At 46.8% G+C, this 24,120-nt stretch overlaps 1 protein-coding gene across 9 annotated transcripts in view; it reads right to left on the bottom strand.

Annotated features, from left to right (window-relative positions):
- Positions 1-24,120, bottom strand: part of MYO9B (myosin IXB) — a 925,026-nt gene that overhangs the window by 217,973 nt on the left and 682,933 nt on the right. For all 9 annotated transcript variants that reach the window (XM_069649217.1, XM_069649219.1, XM_069649218.1 and 6 more), the window contains one exon: positions 251-1,225. In XM_069649217.1, coding sequence (XP_069505318.1) covers positions 251-1,225 — 975 coding nt within the window. The remainder of the gene's footprint in view (positions 1-250; positions 1,226-24,120) is intronic.

Genomic DNA, 24,120 nt, shown 5'->3' with positions numbered 1-24,120 from the left:
GTGTCCAGATGTAGAAATTAGAAAAGGAAGACCAGATTAATGAATGGCATCAGGAAATGACAAAAGGAAAGACAGGAATGTGAAAGGGAGGGAGGAATACTGCAAAGGAGGAGGGAATATTGAAAGAGGGGGGATGAGGAAAGGAACACAGTAAAGAAAGGAGGAGAGAAGGAGGGAATGACTAGGAAAGTAGGGGGAAGATAAGATAAAATATTGAGGAAAGGAAGCAACAGTCAGATAAAGTACTTACTCTGGAGTTTTCCCCGCAGGGCTGAGGGATTCCAGCTTCTCGCTGTCCATCTCCTTGCCCACCTCATTGGGCTCAGTCTCCATCTGCCTCTTGCCTTTCCACTTCTCTGCTTTTTTCTTGAGCATATGGGGATCAGTGTACCTCTGGGGAGGAACCCCAGGAGGGCTGTCTGGTGCTTTGGTCACCATTTTGCTGGGATCGGTCTTTGTTTTTGGCACCGGAATTTCCAGTGTTTTCTTAGTATCATCGATTATCGGAGCAAAGTTATTGTTGACGTTTAATGGCAGACTGACTGGCCTGCTGGTGTGGTTCCCATCCTGTTTGTCCATTTGCTTCGGGTGCACCTGTTGGCCAATAGAATTGCTCACCTTGTCTGCCAACTCAACCTTTGAATCGGACACATTTTTTCGGTGCGTCTTTTCCCCTCCAGTTATTTCTTTGGCATTATCTTTGTCCAACATTACTTTCGTCTCTGATACAGTATCTTTCACTGACACTTTATTGAACTCTTCTTTCAAGTTTTTGTTTGGCTCTTTAAATACATCAATCTCCTTTTCCAAAACACCATTTTGTTCTGTGCCACATGGGGAAGAGGGTTCATCCTCTGAAATACTAAAGTTTTTATTCTGCAATTTGTCATGTTCCAGCCCCCTTTGCCGCCGATATTCCCGCTTTTCGCGGCTGCTGGCTGGCTTATCTAGGCCATCTGGGGTGCTTTTCAAATTGAGCAAGACTGGCTTTTCCGAAATGTGGCCATGGCTTATTTCACCGACCTGGGGCGGCTCCTCCTTTCTTGTAGATACTTCACTTGCTTTTGACACGTCACTCTTTAGCTGCTCCTCTTTGGGAATCACATTTTTGGATTTCAAAGCTGCCTGCTTCAGTTCTTCCTCTCTTTTCTTCGCTTGCAACTCCTTTTCTTTTTTTTCTGCTTCCTGCATTTTCGTTTTTTTTTCTTGCACCATTTGCTGAAACCTGTTAAACACAATCATTTGAAATGTCTGTGTTTTTTATTAACTTTAAAGCATTATGACAGAACACTGTGCACTCTGGAAGCGCCATCCTGTTACATTACTGAAAAAAACCCTATGTATTTTAGTTTTACCCTGCCTGCATCCTTGCCTCCCCTTGGCTTGATCTGAGACATGGATACAAACATGTGCGCTCCTGAAAGACCGAGTCACTAAGCGATGAGAATCCTGGAGGTGCTATACAGGGATCCATCCTGCATCCCAGAGCCAAGAGCGAACCCTAACCTTTCCATAGGGAAGGAAAAGAGTAGCAGACTAGGGCTCCAATATAGGACGCTGGGCCTCATGTTATCCACTACCCTTTCCAGAGAGCCCGTCAAGTGCCAGCACCTCCGCCTTACCTAAAAGTAAGCAACACAATAACCCCTCCACCCCACTTCTCATGAGGACCCAGAGTAAGGGCTGCCCTCTCCCTTCACAAACACACCGATTCATGGGCATACTCTACACGTTTTGTTGCCGATCATGGATTGAATAATCGAAAACTCGCAAGATTGGGGCTCCGATGCAGCGCGAGCAAGAGCTGGTGCATGGATCAGGCCGCCAGTCGCAGAGTGGCGCTGACCCACAGGCACTTCTGCCAGAATGGTGCATAGCGTTTTTAAACCCGAGGCTGATGGCAGTTAAACGATGTTTAGCACCAGGCACTGAGGAGGAGAAACCAGCATAATCAGCTGAGAGTTGTCCAGCAAACACACCTGAACATGCCTGGAGGGGTGCAAGGCAAAGCCAATCACAAACTATGAGGCGGGAAAGGCTACAAATGCACCAATTAGGACCCTTTTTGATTACCAGGGGAATGAGGCACACTATAAAATGCCTGGGCTCACTACCCATAGTTGCTCAGATAGGGCTACTGTGCAGGAGGCAAGAAAGGGCCAGAAAGACAGCCAGAGCCTTAGAGTGAGCATTATAGGCCTGCAGACGGCGATACCTCAGGCACTGGCTATACCTCAGGCACTGGCTAGAACCAGACTCAGAAAAATAACAGTGGCGAGCCTGCTGAGGGCTATAGTTCAGGCACTGGAAAAGGCCATCACCAGAAGAGAGAGAAGAGTTGCTACTAATGACTATAGAAGTTGCCCAGGAGGGAAACCCGTGGCTGGCGGGTAACAATAGATCAGCCAGACAACAACCCTAAGCAAGGGGGAACAAATCCATGCTTGCAGGAGTGCATCACAGGCACCAGTACCGGCCCAGAGGGGCGACCTAGAGACCTCAGGTGATATCTGTACTCAAAGCAAGGGAGGGGCAAATACTTGCTAGATGGAGTGTCTCCCAAGGTATCATCAGCCTAGGAGGGTGGCTGGTGTCTAAATGTTGAGAATATTGGAGCCGACTGTATCCTAAGCGAGGGTGTTGGGCGTATCAAGAAGTGAGCTGGGCACTATATTATTAAGGCTGTGTGTGAGGGGAGGGAACGTGAAAGGACCCCTGAGTTCCTTGGGTGGACATGCACCCTGTTTTGCGTTATCCCATTCTGATATCCTTATGACTAGTTATATGTTGTTTGGGAGAAAATTCCCATGGGGAGGGAAGGACTTCCCTGTGTAATGTCAAGTTACATCACTGTTACTAAATGCATCCCTTTTGTAACCAAGCCCATTTCTAAATGAAGCATTTAATTTCATATCGGACTTGCATGTTATTTTGATCCTTCATCATAAAAATGTAAATCTTAAAGGATTATGGTACCCCAAAGGCCCAATTTTCACTGTGCCAGTCTCCTTGCACAGCTGCCTGTTTGGACGCCAATGGTTGATGGCAGCCTTTTTGTATAGCATGGTATACGCAAAAGGTGCCAGTACACGTGCCAATGAAGGACGCGGTTTCCTACGCGAGGAATACAGATGTTGCTTTATATGGTCATGGCTACTCCCAGCCCCAGAGAGAGAGGGAGGGATACAGATGTTGCTTGATATGGTCATGGCTACTCCCAGCCCCAGAGAGAGAGTGAGGGATACAGAAGTTGCTTGATATGGTCATGGCTACTGCCAGCCCCAGAGAGTGAGGGATACAGAAGTTGCTTGGTATGGTCATGGCTAATGCCAGCCCCAGAGAGTGAGGGATACAGATGTTGCTTTATATGGTTATGGCTACTGACAGACCCAGCTATGACCCGTTTTTTTTTTTTTTTTTTTTTAAAAATGGTGCCTGAATTTAATGCAGAACCTGCACCTGGAGAGAACTCCGGAAGAAACCAACAAAAATTGAATAAAGCAGCCCCCATTAATCGGGTGAACACCAAAGGTTTTCATTGATACCACCCCTGTTGACAGTTTTGAGAATCTCTCTGCCCTCGATTTCCTAATAATCCCATAGTTCTGCATAATTAGCTTGTTGAACCCAACACTAAGCCCTGAAGCACAGAAGAGGACTACAATCTGAAGAGAAACCACAAGGACTTCACCGCACTTTGCACTCTTTCAAGACTCAACAGTAAGTAATAAGTGTGTCACTGTTTTAATTCAGTTTTTTTAAAAAATCACTCAAGTTCGAGGTTTGATACAATATATTGAAGTAATTCAAAATAATATGCTGCATGAATGAGCATTCCAAGTCACAAAGCACTTCTTCATCAGAGATTAAAAAAACAAAATTGAAGGGAAAGCACCAGTTCTGAGAGTTGCATGCAAGGCTGGCATTTAAGGGGCGCACTGCAGCGCTGTGATTGGCTTATCAATGAGTTGTAAATCTACACTTCAGAACCGTTCAATTGCAGACAGAGCAGTTAGAAATACTGTACAGTTTAAACAAAAACCTGCATTTACATTGGAAATTAACAAAAGATTGGACTTCTTTACTAACAGGCAATACATGCTAAAAAGAGCGCGTAGACAGGATCGTCTAACAAGTGGGGCCTGGACATGGGTGTAATTTTAGGGGGGCGGGACAGGGGTGTTTGTCCCCCCCAACTTTCATGGCACACCATTTTGTCCCCATTCATTTGGCTGGGGCACCTTTTCTTCAGATGTCATACTCCCCCCCCCCCCCCCCCCAACCCCCAACCCCCAACATTTTCAGAAAAGTTACTCCTACATTGGCTCTAGGCCTAGTGAAGGTCCCACCATAGTGACATTCATATCTGTAAGTGCCCACACAGCGCTGCAGATTTTAGGCGCGCCTTGCCTGCTCAGGCCCTACCCTGGTCTATGCCTCTGGCGCCTAGTGCATTTGATAAAATGTCTATGTGTAAATGGTAAAGATCTCTCATAAAACAGTGTTTAAAAAGGCAGAAGCAGCCTGGATCGCAATGACACTGTTGCCAAAGTGCCTCTACCTGTCACCAGCAGCCCTATCCGCCTAAAAGTTCGGTTCCCCACGAAACTTCAATCAATTTTAATCAGCCTAGTTTGGGGAGTTAAGGGGCGGGCCATTAAATGGGAAACGCTCCTTTTACTCTACCAGAATGGGGGCCTAAATGTACCAAATATAGAAACCTGTGCCCCCTAGTCTGTATCCTACATCATGCCATCTATGCGTACTTTACAGCCCCCAATCCCACAACGTAATAATCTATATTTTGGCTCGCCCTTGTCCCCCTTGAATCAGCAACCCTATGAACCCAACCAGGTTATCGACAGTCCCTTGACACAGCGGAGGTCACCTGCTAGGCTTCACATAGCATACATCGAAAATATGCCCCTCCCACTCCCTCCGTATGCCCCATCAGCATTCCTTGACAGAACGGAAGCACTCCCTTTCACATTCGACACAGGCATCACGAGAGATGCAAAACTAGCTTTTATCAGACTGGAAGACCTTTCCCCTAGATAAGCTGTTCATCTCCATGACTAGATTTTGGGAATGGACGGTCCCCTCTCTCAACAATGCTCTACTCTATAACCGGATAAAAGTTGAGACGCTAGCTGAATGCGAAATGCTATCGAATGGACCTACAATCAACATTTTTGCAATAAGGAACTGTACTTACCTGCAACTCTTGTTCTCCAGCATGGATATCACATGGATTCACACGCTCAAGAATATTCTCAGTCAGGATGGGAATCCTCAGTGATAGAAAAAAGCAGTTTAGCTTTAAACGAAGACTGCATGTAGCTTGCATAGCCCATTGCTGTCACTTTGGGTCATACTGCCCCAGCCAATGACATCCGCCCTCCGTAGCTCCACCCCTGGTGGTCATCTTTAGATTTGGTCACGCACGTAAAGTGCCCATAGGAACCAATAAGGGTAAGAGGGAGGGTTTGCATGTGAATCCATGAAAGACCCATGCTGGAGAACAAGAGTTACAGGTAAGTAACTTGTAAGTAACTTGTAAGTAACTTGTAAGTAACTTGTAAGTAACTTGTAAGTAACTTGTTCCTTCTCATTCATAGGATCTTACATGGATTGACAGGCTCATGAATACAATTACACAGCAGTATACCTACACATCCACGGAAGGTGGCAAGGCTCCAGCAATACACTAATCCCTGGAACAGACTCGCCTCATGCAAACGGGTTGTGAGGCACCGCTTGTCTGACATGAGCCTTCTCCCTGGAATCCCTGTCGACGCAGTAGAATCACGTGAAGGTGTGGGTAGATCTCCACGTAGCCGCCCTGCACGCATCCAGCAGGGGAACACCCGAGAGGAACACTGTTGTTGATGCAAGAACTCTGGTGGACTGGGCTCTACGCAGGACTGGCTAAGGTCTGTTGGCCAGCTGATGGCAATGCATGATAAAAACAGAGAGCCACCTGGAGGTGGAAGCCTTGGACAGAGCCTTGCCATGCCCCACAGGTCCAAAATTGATGAGAAGTCTTTCTAAAATCCTTTGTGCGTGCAACACAGAACTTCAAGGCACGCACAACATCCAGCGAATGCAAAGATCTTTCAACAGGTGTGGAAGGGTTTGCAGAGAAAACGGGAAGAACCAAAGGCTCATTTAAGAACGATGGGACCTTTGGCCTAAAGGAAAGATAAGTTTGTAGAACCACTTTAGCTGAATGGAACGACAAATATGGATGCTTACATAAGAGCCTGTATTTCCCCAATCCACCTGACAGAGGTAATGTCCACCAGGAAGGCGGTCTTCCAAGACAAACTTCAAGGAGGCCCGATTCAGATTTTTAAATGGGGCCCTCATCAGTTTCAATAGAACCACATTCTGTTCCCACTCAAGGGCACAAACTTCACCGGAGGGAACGTTCTGAAGAGGCCCCTGAGGAACTCTTTAAAGAGCCTGTGTAACCACAGAGAGTGCCTGCCTGGAGGCCGGGTATACCGGGATATGGCGGCAGGTGTACCTAAATAGATGCATGGGCAAGGCCCACCTTGGCCAGCGAGAGCAAGTAAGGAAGCAGCTATAGTGCCGTTTTGCACAGCAGAGAGATCTTCTGTGACCGTCACCGCACTGTTAAGAGTCCTTCCACCTGTGTTTGTAAAAAAGCAAGTGTAGATGGAGCCCTGGCCTTGGCTAGAATATCCCTGCATTCCAAAGGCAGAGAGCAGTGTCCAAATTCTAAGGCTATAGTAGACAGGCTGCCAGGCTCCGAGATGCTGGATTGTTGTGCAGGATTGATGTTCCTTTCCTGGAGAGAAGGCCTGCAAGAGGAAGTAGTCTGATGGCTGGAACCACCAACAGATGGAGAAGGTCAGAGTACCAGATCTGCCTGTGTCAAAAAATGTACCGTTTTAGGGGTTGATATAAAGCCTTGTGTAGGTTGTAGATTTTTTAATCTCTGACCAAGTTGTCCTTAAAGTTTCTACCACGTGTGTAGGCCACCATGGGTGGTTTGGGAAACAATTTTCATTCTGTAAGTATCACTAACACATCACATAGTGCCCTTGAATAGCTACACGCAGCATCTCAATTCCATCTTGACACTCAATCGTCTTTTTTCAGACAAGACACTCTTTAACAAGAGAGTCTGCTCCGCACAGAGCTTCTATCAACAAACTACAATTGCCACCACTCTACAAGCGGTATGTACCGCGGCACCTGGAGTTTCAATTTACCGCAAATGTTTTGACTGCTACAACAAAGACAGATGTCTTATGTTAATTAGAAATCTGTTCACTATTACATAGCTAGACCTGTTTGATGTTTTGGATTACTACGACTGATAAAGCAAATACTTACAAAGTAATCTTTGGAACTTCCCAGCAACATCTAGCGACGACGTGATGTACAGATACCACACGTGACCTCGCTTTCAAAATCAACCAGATTTGAGGAATTTTCCTCCTAGAAGGTGATATTATCTAATCTATTCAACTATTACCAATAATGGAAACCTATCACTCGTAAGCCCTTTTTGTTCTTGTGTTATAGATTAGAAATGAAGTTTATGCAATTGATGAATTTTCCTGCTCCTGATGAAGAGATTCGTATCCCGAATGCTCAATTTTTATGTTTATTTAACTGTCATTATGTATGTTGTCTGAATTAAATACTGCATATACACCAATATTAAATTTGCAATTGTTTTTCTATGAAGTGTGATCAATGATCTGTTCTAAGAACCAACCATCAAGAATAATTCATTTAACGTATGTTGGACTTATCTATATAATAATTATACTTGACTGATATTTATCAGTATATATAGTGTGCAGGGGACGCAAGTGTCAAGGTTCAAAGGAAGCCACCATGAGAAATTATGAGTTACTCACCGTAGAGACCAACGTACTCCTAGTCCATTTCCATAGTCGCCTTTATACATACTGGCGGAGTTAGTGGAGTGCATGCTCCCAGGGCCGCACCCCGCGCGCCTCTACATTTAAAAGGGGAAGAAGAGTTTTTCTGGTGAAAAAGTTTACGTTTCCCTTTCGGCAATGAACAGTCAGCAACACTCGGTTCATTGCCGAAAGCCCTCTAGCAACTCGTCTTCGGGAATGTACTGGGTGGCTTCCATGATTGCAGACCACAAGCCAAACAAATACTTAGCGAATGCGCTAGCCACGTTAACCACTTCAAGGGCCATACTACCCGAAGAAAACACCTTTTTTCTTTGCTATCCTTTGGGAGAACAGACATGGCTGATCAGTTATTAACAGTGGCCGCCTGCAAGACCAACCGCTCTGGTGTTGGGCGAGTGGAGAAATGAGCCGGGTCTCCCCTTGCCAGCCTGTACTTCTTCGCAAAGTCAGAGTTCACCGGGGGGAATGGTGCATGGTCCCTGCCACAAGGTGGCGATGGGGTCAGCAATAACCACATTAAATGGCATGGCCCCATCAGTGGAAGACCCTTTATCCAAGATGTCAGCAAGCTCTTATCCACCAAGGTACGATACTTGGCATGAGTATGCCCACAAAGATGAGCATGTTGTGTCTCCAAGACAGGAGAGGTGTTCAGAACCCTAGCTTCGTGAAGGCCCTCAGCCAAGGCGATTAAATCTGCCTGATCTGCAAAGTCATCTTTACCTCCAGTACCTCCATAATTCAAGTCGAGGCCACTCGAAATCTGGTCCTCATCGTAAATAGTGCTCATCTTGTTGAAGAACTCGGTCCTCGACTAAGGACACATGACCAGTCAGCGACGGGTGCCGACACTAATGGTCCAGCACTGATCTGCGCCGAAAGGTGCGTCAAGGCCTGAGGCATGCAGCTCGTGATCAGTGCCAGAGGCGCATGAGTGAGTACTGGCACTGAGGCCGAACAGACTTTACTCTAGGCTTCGATAACGTTGTAGGGGTCAGCTTGGGGCCAGGGTTACCGGACGCCACTAAGGCCTGCTGCATAGTGGGATCACCTGCTGCTGCCTTTTGAAACAGGTCAAGTATATGCTCCTTAAAGGTCTCCCACAGGGGCCTTGATGTATGCCCCACCGACTTACCAGGGTCATCCAATGAGTCGGGCTGATGCCTACGATGATGGTGCCGCCGCTTCTTGTTGGAGGTCGAGGAGTGACTCAGAGTGCAATCTCCTTTTGGTTTTCTTTCAATGCCTTTATTTCTTTTCAGGAGTAGACCAATTCCATCTTGGTTTCCGACGACTGGGTGGTCGATCACACCGGGAACTTTGAAGAAGGCCCGCCTACCGCGAGTTTCGCTGCCCTCTCCCACAGTTATTTAGGATTCATTTTTATACAGGAACCAAAGTCATTGGTGATGTGACTGACACCGAGGCACTACATGCAGACGTCGTGTGGGTCCTTAATGAACATCTTGGAACTGCAGTCCCTGCAGTGTTTGAAGTCGGACACCTTGGGAGTGGACACGACTTCGAAATTGTGTTTAATAGTGACAAAATCGTCGATTCTCGTTCTCACAAGAGCATTGTTCCTGCCGACGACCTACGCATCGACACAAGACGTATCGACGCTGAGTCAAGGTGCACTACGCCCCCTGATGAAACGTTTTCTGAGCAACGGACGCTGAAATGAAATATGTACATCGGAGACAGACATAGGACACCTGCAGTAAACGCAGGGATGAATCTCCAGAGACTGACGGATTAGGCATTCTGATGAAAAATAGTGAAATGGTGTTTCTGAAGCATGCAGTGTGCGCAGGAAAAAGGAACTAGGTGACAGGGCGCATTGCATACATATATAAAGGCACTGATGTCTTATGTAGCTTTGCCTCCTGGTGGTGGAAAAGTTTCTGAAGAGCAGCTGCACTGCAAGATAGATATGAAAGATTAGCAATCCGCAGGAGGAAGGAATCCACTAGAACAGTAGTTAACTGCTACCTAAGTGACCAAAGGGACGCTTGAAATCAGGAGAAGCAGAGGGACTTAAGCTATGTAAATAAATAAATTAAGTTCAGACATGGGCTGTTTTAGACCAGGGATAAAATGTATGCCATACGGATAAGTTCAGCTTCGAGATAGTTGTTCATTGTATCCTCTGTTGAGCAAACCTGCAAGTAAAGAAACTCCAAGAGTATCAGATTCAGAAGGAAATAAATAAAAAAGCTGATTAGGACTCCTTAGTTCCTTGGTTTCTTAAAAGCCGTGTCGCATTGGTTTGAGTAGACATTTTTAACAAACCTTTCATGAGTCCGACTCATTTCTGAACGATCCTGTGACATGACTATTCGTGACAACGTGCGGTTCATGGCTGCTGTTAGTAAGCATATTGTGAACCTATTCAAATCGATGGGAAAATGGGAACCTCACTTGCATGAAGACATTTTTTGATTTTCTGGGTATTTAATTCAAACAATTTCATCTTTAGGCAGTTCCCGCTCAAATGAAGGAAACCATAGTATATGTCCAAATAAAAGATGATCAATGTCTACTACACATTCCGGTGCAGTCAGAAATAGATGCCCAATTGGTCCTCACTAACGAAATAAGACTAATTAGTGAAAAGAAATGGCTACATCTCAAAGAAAAGGAATTTTACCTCATTAGTGATCAAGGAGTTGCTGATTTCAAGAACCAAGCCTCCCCATCAGTGGTTGATGCCCTTAAAGGCTATGTGAACCAACATGTTCTTTGAACGAATTTGGATATGTAAGGAAACACACCGATCATTTAAATAGATTGAACGGCTGTACTGTAAATCAGCATTGAAAAACTTCGAGGCTGCTTGAGTGGAAGTTCGACTGATGTCCTGTCTAAGAGGTTAGCCCTTAAATCTGCACAGCTGCTTCCATGTGCAGTGGGACAGAGTGAGGGGCGTTTGAAAGAAAACCATCCTGGGGACATACTACAATTACTGCTGCCATTTATATATTAGGTGTGGGCAGATATTACCTGAAGCAGAGGCACATCTCCCCATAAAAAAACCACGAATGGTGATATCTGCCACATACACTCCCTTTGGCAGATACTATGGTTTGTTCCTTAACAAATACTCATCAACACCATCATAGCATGCCTCTGGGCTTTTCTCTGGGGAGGGATGATTACACTTTACCTTTCATCTGACCTGAACCCTTTCGTCATTTGCCCTTACCTAGGATTTGTTCTGAGAGGAAGGAAATACCACCTGAAGCTTTCACTACCAGTTCGTGAAGGGTTGTTTACCCCAATACACCAGGGGGTTGCTTCTCTATTTACCCATATAGAGACAAAGACATTACTTGGGAGGTGAATGGGAACGAGGCAATATAAGTGCATAGTTGAGCGCCCTCATCCTCAAAATTAGGTGAATTGGCACCCCTTAAAATGTAAACAATTGTTAAACCGCTTTCAACTTGTCAAAAAGAGACATTAAATTTCTCTCCAAGATAAAGCAATATGTGATTTTAGCTGATGCTTGTACTGTAGCACTGAGGAAGAAAGACACCGTGCCTGACAGAGCTTCTTCAGATTCTGGGACATGTTGGCTAAAGGTTTCTTTTGGCTGTTGAGACTAACCTACATGCGTCATTCTAACAGATCCCAACATGGAACTAACTGTGTTTAGCAAACAATACTGGCTACCCTTGGCACCATTAGAATCATTGGCCAAGATAATTAAACATTTAGAATATTTCTTTAAATTGTTCCCATTTCACAGCACCTGCCACATACAGGAGAATGGTGACCGTGTGCCGATTGGGTACAAGCCACAAAGGCCACTACCCTAGTTCCTGCCTATAATTCAGGGGTCAAAGCCTTTGCACGTTTCTAGACTTAATTTCAGGTGTGTCCCAACGAAAGTGGTCTGCAGCAGTTTTACCTCCATAATCTTTATAATTAAATGTTTGGTTGTGGCAATTTGAGTCAGGGGGAAGGGAAGACCTCCATTATGAGGAGGAATACAATGATATGGCATAGGGGAAAGCACCACAACCACACACTATAAACATTGTGGAGATGGAACCCCAATGATGTAAGCAAGCCAATACAAGCGTACACATGGGTAAGAACTCCTTTTTGAATATATCAATAGAGGGAACAAGTTCAACATATTCCCCTACAAGGTGGTGCCAAACGCTGATGAGGACAAGAACTCAAATGGACAATGTTCTCATTTATCTTCCCCTATGGTGAAGGGAACAGGTTATGGTTTTAGAGAAAAAGATCGCCAAAAGAAGGTAGAAGCTATTTTTAAGTTAAAGGATTCCACCACATTAAGGAGATTATGTATTAGTGTTAACCAACTAAAGCACACATTTAGGAAAAACTATGCAGAAATCAAACAACACCTAACTAAACCACTGAGGAAAGAAGTCAAGTGTGAATGGGGGAAAGGCCCAATGCCAGGAAAACAACTGCATATAGCATTAAAAGAAAAATGAAGTGTCTGGAGCTCCTTATTTGGCATTCCCGAAAAAGAAAAAAGTACTTCCTAGAAGCTGTTCTGTACAATAACCAACAAGATAACGCATATGAAAAGACACCAGCCGCCATACGACAGACCATTCAATATTGCTGCAGTTTCGTGCAGGGAAAAACTATTGAAGACAAAAAAACGAAAAACACTTCCCACACTGTACCAACAGAAGGAACAAATCAGAGCTGTCCATCTTTCAAACTCCCAAATCCCTGGTAGGCTTACGGTCGCAGAAGGACTCCCCATTGGAATCAGCATGGCCAACATAAAAAGAATCCAAGAGCCAGGTCCTAAAGCGCGTGTTCGACAGTCCTGCAAATCCCCCATCTGAAAGACATTCCATGCGTTACTCTCAATACACATGCATTCCCGACTTCCCTACATAAGACTTCTGCTCAGGAACCTGGTTGAGGAATGCCTATACCATGTGTCAATGGACGTTTTTATAAATCTCTGAAGAAAATGAAGAGACATTACATTGGTGGCTGGCCTTTGAAATGCATGGATAGAGTATTGTCCTGCCCACTAAAGGGGTTACAACATGGGACAGAGAGGCGGCCAGGCTGCTCAGCTAATGGCCACGCATCAGTGGCGCCTTACTGCAACGCATCACCAGTCAAAAGAGACCGTTGCAGCCACAGAGCCGATTTAGGCCAAGAATGGGCCTCTACAACGTTTGAAACAAAAAACGCCACAAAACCATCTAAACAGAAGAAACGCCTCAGCTGATTTATAAGCGGCACAAATTGCCGTGCCAAAAATGTGTATTCTGAAGATTTGGATTGTCTTCGTGTTTCCTTATAGTTGTGAAGTTTCCTTTATATGGAGTTTGTATTTTAAAATGCATTTTTTTTAATAATTTGAGTATTTTTGTTATTTTCCATATTAGTTGGTCAGAATTCGTACTCGTGGTCTTTTACACAGGACATGTTAGGAACTACAATTTTAGGGATTTTTCCCTGTTTGTGGCGCTTACAAGCCAGCTGGGGCGGTTCTTCTGTTTAGATGGTTGTTAGGTCTGAGGAAGATGACAGTTTTTAAAAGCGTATTATTATTTTTTTTTATTTTGACTTGCGTTTATGTCAATGAGGATGCTCACAGGCGGTATTTAGTAATTGTTTATTTGCATTACAGTTTGATGCATCTTTCCTGGATTATTTGAGTAGTTGAAAGTTTGATAGGGGAGTTCTCGTTTAGATACATATGGGAGACAGTAACAATGGGTGGATTTGAAATTATATTGGAGGTTGAAGGAGATAGTGCATAAGTAATATCTTGGATATTCAGTTTATTTTTTCCTGGCTGTTCTAGTTATTGGACATAGCCGCTAGGTGGCACTATTAACTTATTTTTCTACATTACATGTACTGAGTTCAGATTATCTCATTGTATATGTAGAATGAACAAGTTACTTATCAACTGGTAACGTTCTTTCGACTGGATGTTCCTCCAACGTATTCCACATCTTTGACATGTAATGTCCACAGCTGTGCACTTCGGAAACTTTCGGCAGAGGGCATCCTGCGCCGATGGCGTCGGGTGGATGTCCCTCGAAGGCCTCCGGCGAGGGCGAGGTCAGTGGATGTTATAAATAGGACGGAAAGCGCCCATAGTCTCAGTTTATGTTTTTTCCTCCATAACATGTGACGTGCACATATTCAATGCCAGCTTGACTGCACATAGCCTTGAGGGAACGTAAGCTGCAATAGCATAGGAAATTCTCCAGAGGGGCATGCTGGGAGGGCCATGTGGAATACGTTGCAGGAACATCCAGTCGAAAGAACGTTACCAGTTGGTAAGTAACTTGTTCTTCGAATGGATTGTGTCCTCCAACATATTCCACATCTTTGACAGACTTCCAAAGCAGTACCAGAAAATGGAGGAGGGAAAAGAATTTAGAATACCCAATCAGAAGGCACAATAAAGAACCGTTTTACCAAAGGCCATATCTTGACCATGGAACGTATCCAGGGAGTAATGTTTGACAAAGGTGTGGATAGAAGCCCATGTGGTTGCGTGACAAATATTCCTAACAGGAACTCCCCGCTGCAGGGCTGTGGAAGTAGCCACACCCCTAGTGGACTATGATATATGATACATTATTTATAACGCACCTAATACCCAGGTGTTTCTAAGCGCGGACCGATCCTGTGTTGCTCCATGTTTCCAAGGCGAGCACGTTGCCGCTGAGCTATCCTCCCGCCAATCAGTAACATTCAGTGTTGGTGAGGATTATCCACCTGGACAAGGTCTGTTTAGTAACAGCCTGGCCCAATCGGTGTCCAGCATACCCCACAAAGAGTTGATCGTCCACTCTGACCCTGGACATCCAAGAAATATAAAAGCTCAGAGCTCTCCTAGGCTCCAACCTATGGAATCCCTCCTCTTCCTTACCAGGATGAGGAGGAGGATAGAAAGACGGAAGAACCTCTTTCTTGCTGAAATGAAATTCAGCTATTACCTTAGGTAGAAAGAAAAGACGTATCCCTCAGTACAACTCTATCGTTGTGGACCACAGTAAAGGGCGGCTTAGATGAAAGTGCTTGCGATTCACTCACTCTGCGAGCGGATGTAACCGCAACCAAGAACACCGTCTTGAAAGACAACAGTCTCAAAGGACAAGAATGCAAAGGGTCAAATGGAGCTCCCATCAGGAATTGCAAGACCAGATTCAGATTCGTCACCGGGAACGGGGACAGCGGCAACACATTAATGAGCCCTTTAAGTAATTGGGAAATCTAAAGGAATCTTAAAATAAGAACATTCTTCAGACGAGCGCTTGAAGATAGACCGCGCTGCCAGGTAACCTTTCATGGTACCTACTTGAAGGCCCCTATGGGCCAAGGAAAGCGAGAAAGATAGAACCATGGAAATGGAACACTGAAAAGGATCAACATTTTGACCTCTGCACCAGTCGCAAAACTTACAGCAACGATACAGGGATTTTGTTGCTGGCCGCCTGGCCGTAAGCAACACCTCCATCACGTCATCCGGGAGCTCCCAATCCTTATACCTCAACCTTTCAAATACCAAACGTGAAGGTTGAGAGTCTTGACCTCTGGATGGAGAACCTGACTCCCCTGGCGCGAGAGCAGATCCTCTCGGTAGGGAAGACAGCGTGGAGGGCAGATGGACATTTCTAGAATGTCCGGGTACCACGCTCTCCTCGCCCAATCCGGAGAAATGAGGATAATGTGGGATCCAAACCTCTGCAACCTTCTTAACACTTGAGGAACGACGGGGACTGGAGGAAACGCGTACAGAAGTGGGAATGACCAATCCACTATGAAGGCATCTCCAACGGCTCCTCGCGGAGGAAATTCCCTTGGGCAGAATCTCTCGCACTTCCGGTTGGCACTGGTCGTGAAGAGATCCACTTGTGGGGTTCCCCAAAGGGCGAATATCTCCAGAAGGACTTCCTGAGCCAACTCCCACTCGTGAGAGACTGTGCTCTGCCTGCTCAGACCGTCTGCCGCCGCATTCGCCTCTCCGGCCAGATGAACTGCCACGAGGGATATTCCCTGCTAGATTGCCCAGAACCAGAGCTGCATCACCTCTGTGCACAACGGGAGTGACCCCACACCCCCTTTTTGGTTGAGGTATTGCATGGCCACTGTTTTGTCCGTCATGATCAGGACACACTTCCCCCGCACAGACGGCAGAAAAGCCTTCAGGGCCAGCCTGATGGCCTGCAGCTCTAACAGGTTGATGTGGAGTTTGGACTCCAACAGAGACCAATGACCGCTGGTAGTCATATACTCACCATGAGCTCCCCATCCTGTGAGGGAAGCGTCCATCACTACTGTCACCTCCGGCCACGGTTGCCAAAACGGCACCCCCTTCGTCAGGTTCGCCTTGTTGGCCCACCACAGCAGATCCTGTGAGATCGAAAGTGGAATCTGAACGGGATCCGACATCTTGCCTAAGAATTGTGACCACTGCATCTTGAGGACCTATTGCAGGGATCTCATCCTCAGTCTGGCCTCTGGCACCAGAAAAATGCAGGATGCCATGAGGCCGAGCAACCTTAAGAATTCAAAAGCCGGGAGACTCTGGGCATGTTGAAATGTGTCCACCATCTTCACAATGTGATGAGCCCTCAACTTGGGAGGCGAGCACTTCCAAGGACGTGTCCAATACAGCCCTGATGTAATGCAGCTGTTGGAGCTGTTGGGAAGGTGTCAGATGCGAATTCTTGAAATTGAGGGAGAAGTCCAGCTTGTGGAGGGAGCTGCAGTTGAGACCGAAGTGATCCATCGCTTGCTCGTGAGAACGCACACGGATCAGCCAGTCATCCAGGTACGGGTAGACGTGAATCCCCCCTCGCCTAAGATACACAGCCACCACCACCATTAGCTTGGTGAAGACCATCGGGCGGAGGTCAAATGGCAGGACCCGAAACTGAAAGTGTGAGTCGCCAGCCGCAAACCTCAGGTACTTTCTGTGCTTTGGATGAATCGGCACATTAAAGTAAGCATCATGTAGGTCCAGAGACACAAACCAATCCTGAAGTCGAAGGACCTGGAGGACCTGAGAAAGAGTGAGCATCTTGAACTTGTACTTCCTGAGAAGTTTGTTCAACCAACGCAAGTCCAAGATGGGTCTTAATCCCCAGTCTTTCTTTGGAATAAAAAAATATGGGGAATACCGTCCCTTTTTCCTCTCCGCTACAGGCACCAGTTCTATAGCGCCTTTCTCCAGCAGGGTCAAGATTTCCTGCACAAGGAGCAGATCCGGAAGCTTCAAAGAGATTCCCTGGTGGATTGTTGTGAGGCCGCTCTAGGAAGGAAAGGCAGTAGCCATGGGCTATAGTACCTAGAACCCCCTCATCCGAAATAATAGCTCGCCATTCTTCGAGATGCTGAGACAGTCTGCCCCCAACCGGCGAACAATGGAACATGGCCTCATGATTGTTTTGGAGCGGCTGCGGCAGTGCCTGAAGGCAAAGAGGCAGCTGCCTGAGCGGCTTTGGCACCCCTATTTCCCAGACCACCACAGGTACTTTTTCTTTGGCCCCTTTGACTGGCGACTCCTCTTGTTCTACCAAAGGAGGAGTAGTAACGAATAGAACCTCCCCATCACTGCTGTCCCCTTGGCCGAAAAGGCAGAGGTTGACACACAGCTGCGCTCAAAGATTTCGCCGCAGCTTTCGAGTCTGCAACCTCTCAAGGCTCTTGTCAGCCTTGCTGCCAAACAAATGCGTGCCATCAAAGGGCATGTTCAATAGACGGCTTGCACATCCGGAGCAAAACCAGACGTCCGCAACCACACAAATCTGCTTATAACGGTGCTTGCAGCCATGGACCGGCTAACACTGTTGGCTGTGTGCAAACCAGACTGAAGGGATTCACCCATGGCATCCTTGACATCCTGCACGAGAGCAAGGAACCCATCACTTTCTTCCACTTTGGGAATATGCTCAGTCGCTAGAGAAACAATTCCACAGTGTGTGAAAATCTTGCTAAGGCACAAGTGGAGTTTGCAGACTTCAGCGCCATACTCCCCGCAGAAAACACCTTGCGTGCCCAACCGTTGAAGCGTTTGTTGTCCCCATCAGGAGGGATGGTAGGGTACACCGCCTGTCTCGAGGTGGCCGTAGCCGCCTGAACCACCAAACTCTCGGGAGTGGGGCGAGAAGAAAGGTAGCTGGGGTCGCTACCCAAAGGTGGTATTTTTTTAGTTAACGATTTTTTAACAGCCGGAAGAGATTCCAGTGTCTGCAAGCAGCTGCCACCCTTTTCTGCAACGTCAAATGAAAGGGTAACACTGGGTCAGAGGGCGGACCTTGATCCAAAATATCTGTTAAGTCATCCTGAACAAAAGCTTCTGGCGGACTAGACCAACCAAGATACTCAGTGACCCTAGCCATCAGTCTCCTGTAGGACTCAGCATGAGCCCAAGGTTCAGGTCTGCCAAACTCCACCTCAGGAAAAGTGTCCAAACCACTGGCATCATGAAGAGATTGCCATAGCTCTTCCAACTGACTGTCCCTGGAAAAGACAGGAGCCACATCAGGCTCAACAGGGTCAAATTCTAAAATCTGACCTCTCCTCATCCTCATAGATGTCATCCAGATGGAGGAAAAACTCCTGCCTCGGGACAGAAGAGGGTCTGGAATCCTTAACAGGCCTCACAGACTTGGAGGTAGCCTTCCTTGGAGGATCCACAGTACCAGGGACCTCCATCGGCAAATTCCGGCCAAAAGCCCCCAATGGCTTCAAGGGCGCCGACGGCTTCGGCGTCGACAACGGCACCAATGGCTGGTGTGAAGGCAAAGCTTCGACATCTATATCTGACGGACACAGCGCTGACGGAGTCGATGCCGACCTCAAGCCCTTACCAGACTTCTGCAGTCTCACTGGGGACGAGGACCGAGATCTGGAAGCACGTGTCCGAACAGGACCTCTAAGGTTCCCGATGAGAATCACGCCGAGGACCCAAGCCCCAAGGCGCACGGGCCGAGACCGTTACTTGCTGGCTTCTCCCGAAGGCACGGACAGAACTGTGCCCTGGGATTAGAAAATCACCAGTATCTGCTCCCTGAAGGCTGCCCATTCCTACGGAGTCGAGGACTTAGTAGGACAAGCCACTTTCCTCGCAGCACCATCCTCCAAGGAGGACGGGGAAGGAGACCGGTGACGGCGCTTCCTGGAATGCCGAGCAGAGGACGACGAATGGCGGGAACCACTCCGGGACTGAGATCCCCGGGACTCCTTCCGACACAGAGTCACCCCTCAAATCGTCGGTGGACATCCCCTTCGAAGTTTTACAAGACTTACTGGGTTTAGAACCCCTACCTACCTTTAACTTCCTCTTACGCTCCCGCAAGGCCTTAGCAGTCAGCGGCTGGCATTTGGAACATTCGTCGGTGTCATGACTCTCGCCCAGGCACCACAAACCAATGCGATGCGGGTCCGTAATCGACATCTTAGACTTGCAGTCCTGGCAAGTCTTAAAGCCAGACCGGAAGGGTCGAAGAAGAAGACCTATTCACAAGGAATACACAAAGCGCGCCGAGTGTCTGAAGCGAACACGTTCGTGGACAAAATAGAACTGAGGCTACGGGCGCTGTGCGTCCTATTTACAACATCCGCTGATGTCGCCCTCTGCCGAAAAAGTTTCCTAAGTACACAGCTCTGTACATTACATGTCAAAGATGTGGAATAGGTTGGAGGACAATCCCTTCGAAATTACGTTTTTCAGTGCACTTTTTCTTTTGACTCTTCTTGAGTTGGAGATATTCAATTAGTTTAATGTTGTGGATCGGCATATATTGTTTAGAATTATTAATGATTACATATTGGCTTTTCTGTCCATTCATTTTTATGTATATAGATGGCAATTCCTGAACAATAGTTCTATGAACTCGAAACGTGTCCAGCCAAGTCATTCTGCATGTCATCATTTGTAAAATGAAACTCCAAGTGCCTCTGTGGAATGCACCAAAAACAAGACCACACAGTTGTTGTAGGAGAACTTTAAACCATTTTCTATATTGTGCGTTAATTTAAATAATTGTAAGTAATGAACACTGGTGTTTATTCGACTAATCTTGTTCAGAAAACTCCACGAACATGTTTGAGTCGAATGCAACAAATGCCCAACCAAAGTAGTGTGTTTTTTGTTTCAATAAATATTTAGGTCGACCTATATTGTTGGCACCCTCGATACGTTTTAAGCTTTAAAAGTATTTTTTATACTGACATTATAAAATATCAACATTGGACACTAACAAATAACAGCCATTGGTCTTAAAATTCATGACGATATAACTTCAGATTTCCTTAAAAAAATTATTCCATTAATTTACTGACGCAAAATTACAAACTAAAACAATTTGATCTACAAAATCACTCAGTTACTGATCACACGCACAATTAGGTGTAATTACCCTTAAAAATACTTCCAGCCCAATCATATCAGAGGTTACGCCGAGTCCAAACATCGGTCCCAAAAATACTCGAAATCAATGCGATCCAAGCTATGAAAACAATGTTTAAAATATTTGCGACGACTGAGATAAAACTTATGGCATTCAAGTACCAAATGTTTAATCGTCTCCATCATTTCCTCGCTTTTGCAAAATCTACAATTTGTCTTCTGGATTTCTATTTTCTTTTGATGGATATAACCGTTTATTGGAGAAAAATGTATAGTTACTCACCATAGTGACTAAAGTACTCTTAGTCCATAGTATCCTTTCCTCCATACTATATGGGCGTCCCTTGCAAGGGACGGGAGACTTAACCTTTTTCAGCATAAAATCTTCTTACCCTTTCAATTTAGAGATGTGCGGGGGTACGGTTCTGGGAGCATGTGCTCGCCTGACTCTGCCCACCGGCGCCACTCCTCAGTCCCCATTGACACGTCGAAAATATTTAACATTGCCTAATGACACCAGTATTATTAGGAGGGAGGATGGTGGGACGTATGGAGGAAAGGGGACTATGGACTAAGAGTATGTTAGTCACTACGGTGAGTAACTATTAATTACTCTTATGTCCCGTCCCCTTTTCTCCATACTGTATGGGCGATTACAACAATGTAGCCCCTGATCTGGAGGTGGCGCCCAAACAGTAGTGGTTACAGAAAGCCAAAGGGGTGGCCCAGGTAGCCGCCCTGCAGATGACCTGCCACGGCACATGCCTTTCAAACATGATGGCCGTGGCTTTGGCTCTGACGGCATGGGCATGCAAATTGGCCGGCACTGGTTTGTGCTGCCCGTCATAGGCCTCCTTGATGGCTGCTGACATCCACCTTGCTATGGAGGCCTGACAGCCAGGCCTTGATCCACCAAAAAAAAGTTATAAAAAGGGCACCCGACTTGCGGAAGTCCCTGGTCCTGTAAAGGTAGTATTTTAGCGCGTGTCTGACATCCAGGCAGTGCAAGAACCTCTGAGGCTCATCCTTGGGGTCAGCAAAGAAGGGGGTAGACCATTTCCTCGTTCAGATGGAAGGAGGTGGTCACTTTGGGTAGGAACGCAGGGTGCGTCCGGAGGACCACCTTGTCCTTGTGAAAGGTAGTGTAGGGCTCTGATGCCACGAGAGCCTGGATTTTGCTGACTCTACGAGCGGAGGGGAGGCCTACGAGCAGCGCTGTCTTTAGGGTGACCAGCCTGATGTCCGCGGATGCCATTGGCTCGAACGGTTTGTGTTGCAAGGCGCCCATAACTACATTGAGGTCCCATACAGGGTATGGCTTCATTATAGGCAGGTAAAGATTCTGGAGGCCCGCCAGATGCCGTTTGACCATCGGGTTAGCAGAGGAGAAGAGACCCTCCTCTGAATTTCTGTAGGCTCCTTTGGCTGCGAGATAGGTAGGGCATGTGTCCACCTGAACTCCAGAGTGGGCGAGGTGTGCTGAGAAGGAGAGTATGTCGTCCAACGTGCACTCAAGGGGGTCGATCTCTTTAGTGTTGGCCCAATGACAGAATCTGGATCACTTGCTCTTATATTGGCTCCTGGTAGCTTTGCTTCTGGCGCCCTGGATTATCTCCAGGTTAGCTTGACATAGGCTCAAGTGCTTCAGTGTGACCTGCTCAGGAACCACGCTGCGAGGGCTAGCTTGTGAGGAACGGGGTGGAGTACCCTGCCCCCCTGCTCGGTCAGAAGAGGAGCTGGACCCAGCGGTAGGTGGATGGGGGGCCTGTCCGATAGGCTGAGCAGCTCAGAGAACCACGGTCTCGCCGGCCACCAGGGAGCTATCAGAGTGATGCGGAGGTGACAAGATTCCTTTATCCTGCAGATCACCCTGTGTACCAGGGGTGTGGGAGGGCCGTCATGTAGTTCCATTGTATCTGGGATGCATCGCCCAGGGAGCCCAAGCCCTGTCCCTGCCAAGAGGGGAACTGCTGGCATTTTCTGTTGTCCCAGAGTTGCCCCCACCTGAGGAAGATCTCCTTCAGGACCAGGTCATTCAATTGCCACTCGTAATTTTCCGCCCCCAGTTTGCTGAGCCTGTCCGGCTCCAGGTTGGACTCTCCATGGAGGTGGACACCGGTGAGGTAGACGTTCTCCAGAGCCCATTCCCTCATGTTGACTGCAATTTTGCACAGCGGAGGGGATCTGGTACCCCTGTGCTAGTTGGTATAGTACATGCTGGTGGAGTTGTCCATCTGCATAAGTACTGTCTTGCCCTCTATCAGAGGCAGGAAGGCCTTCAATTCTAGCCAGTTGATGTGGGACTCCTGTTCCTGCCGAGTCCAGACACCATGGACGCTGCGACTGTCCAGCGTGGCTCCCCAGCCTTCTTTGGAGGAGTCTGTAGTGACAGTGAACTGCAGGAGAGGCTGCCGGAAGGGCTTGCCCTGCCACAGGTTGCAATCCGCAGACCACCACGTGAGGCCCGGGTGGAGAGAAGTAGGAATGTGGACAGGTTCCGCATGGGAGCCACTCTCCGATTCCATGAGGCTGCGAGGTGCAGCTGTAATCTCCACATCTTCAGTCTTATGTGGGGTACTGCCAACAGCACTGCCACCATAATACGCAGCAGATGTTGGACCCATCAGGCCAAGATCACTGTCCTGGAGAGGAAGTGAGTAGCGACTCTCTTGATGGCCGTGATCTTGTCCTCCGAGGGAAAGACTCTCTCAGAGCTGGTGTCCCAGATGAGGCAGAGGACGGTCAGGCTCAGCGTGGGGTGCAACAGACTTCTTGAGATTGATCATAAACCGCAGGTTGTGGAGTGTGCTCATCAGTGCGGAGGAGGTGTGGAGAACGCCCTGCCGAGTTGAAGCCCAGATGAGCTATTTATTTATTTATTTATTACATTTGTTACTCGCCCAGAACCTAGGGTATCACGGCGAAAGATACAGGAGAGTTAAACTCATTATTATACAATGTTGCAGTTACAATACAAATAATACATTTTTCTTTATACATGGGTTACAAGATATCATGTAGTCATATACCAGATTCCAATTGGTCAGTTGGCCCTTCCCATTTTGTTTCAGCCTTATTTGCAGTACAGCGGCTGCCCTAGGCAGTGTAGATGGTCATGGGAGAGTAGGGCTTGAGCGGTTAATATTTATTGAATAACCAGGTTTTCAATGCTTTTTTGAATTTTCGTAAGGAATCCTCGTTTTTGATACTCAGAGGTAGAGCGTTCCAGCGCGAAGGGGCTAGAACTTTGAAACTACTTCCTCCTGCTCTGCTGCATTTGTAATGAGGAACTTCTAAGAGGGCCAGATTATTAGATCTCAGCGACCTACATAACATTTATTTTTTTAATGGAGTTGTTTAGGTAGCTGGACGCTTTGTTGGTGGTACATTTGTAGACGATACTAAGGGTTTTGAATATGATCCTTGCTTTAATTGGCAGCCAGTGTTTTCTCTTCTAGTGCTAGATATATGTTCAGATTTCTTTATCCCTAAAGCCGCTCTGAGGGCTTTATTCTGTAGTAATTGGATTGTGTTTAAATTGGTTTTGGAAGTTCCTAGGAAGAGGACGTTACAGTAATCTAGTTTTGTTAGGATTAGGGCTCTAGCCAGGGTGATGCAATTTACAGGGGTGAGAAATTGGCGACTGAGTGCAATACGTTTTGCTGTGTAGGCTGTAGACGAGGAAAGGGCTGCTATTTGTTTATGCATGGAGAGGTTGGCGTCAATGTAGACATCTAACGTTTTGACTTGTTTAAGTACTGGGATCCGGGTACCGTCGATATTAATGTGAGAGTAGTCCGGGTG

This window comes from Ambystoma mexicanum, chromosome 1p (assembly GCF_040938575.1).
Source record: "Ambystoma mexicanum isolate Mex_15411 chromosome 1p, UKY_AmexF1_1, whole genome shotgun sequence".
In the NCBI taxonomy this organism is placed as follows: Eukaryota; Metazoa; Chordata; class Amphibia; order Caudata; family Ambystomatidae; genus Ambystoma; species Ambystoma mexicanum.
The sequence above is the reverse complement of the archived record's forward strand: the minus strand, read 5'-3'. Positions and strand labels throughout refer to the sequence as shown.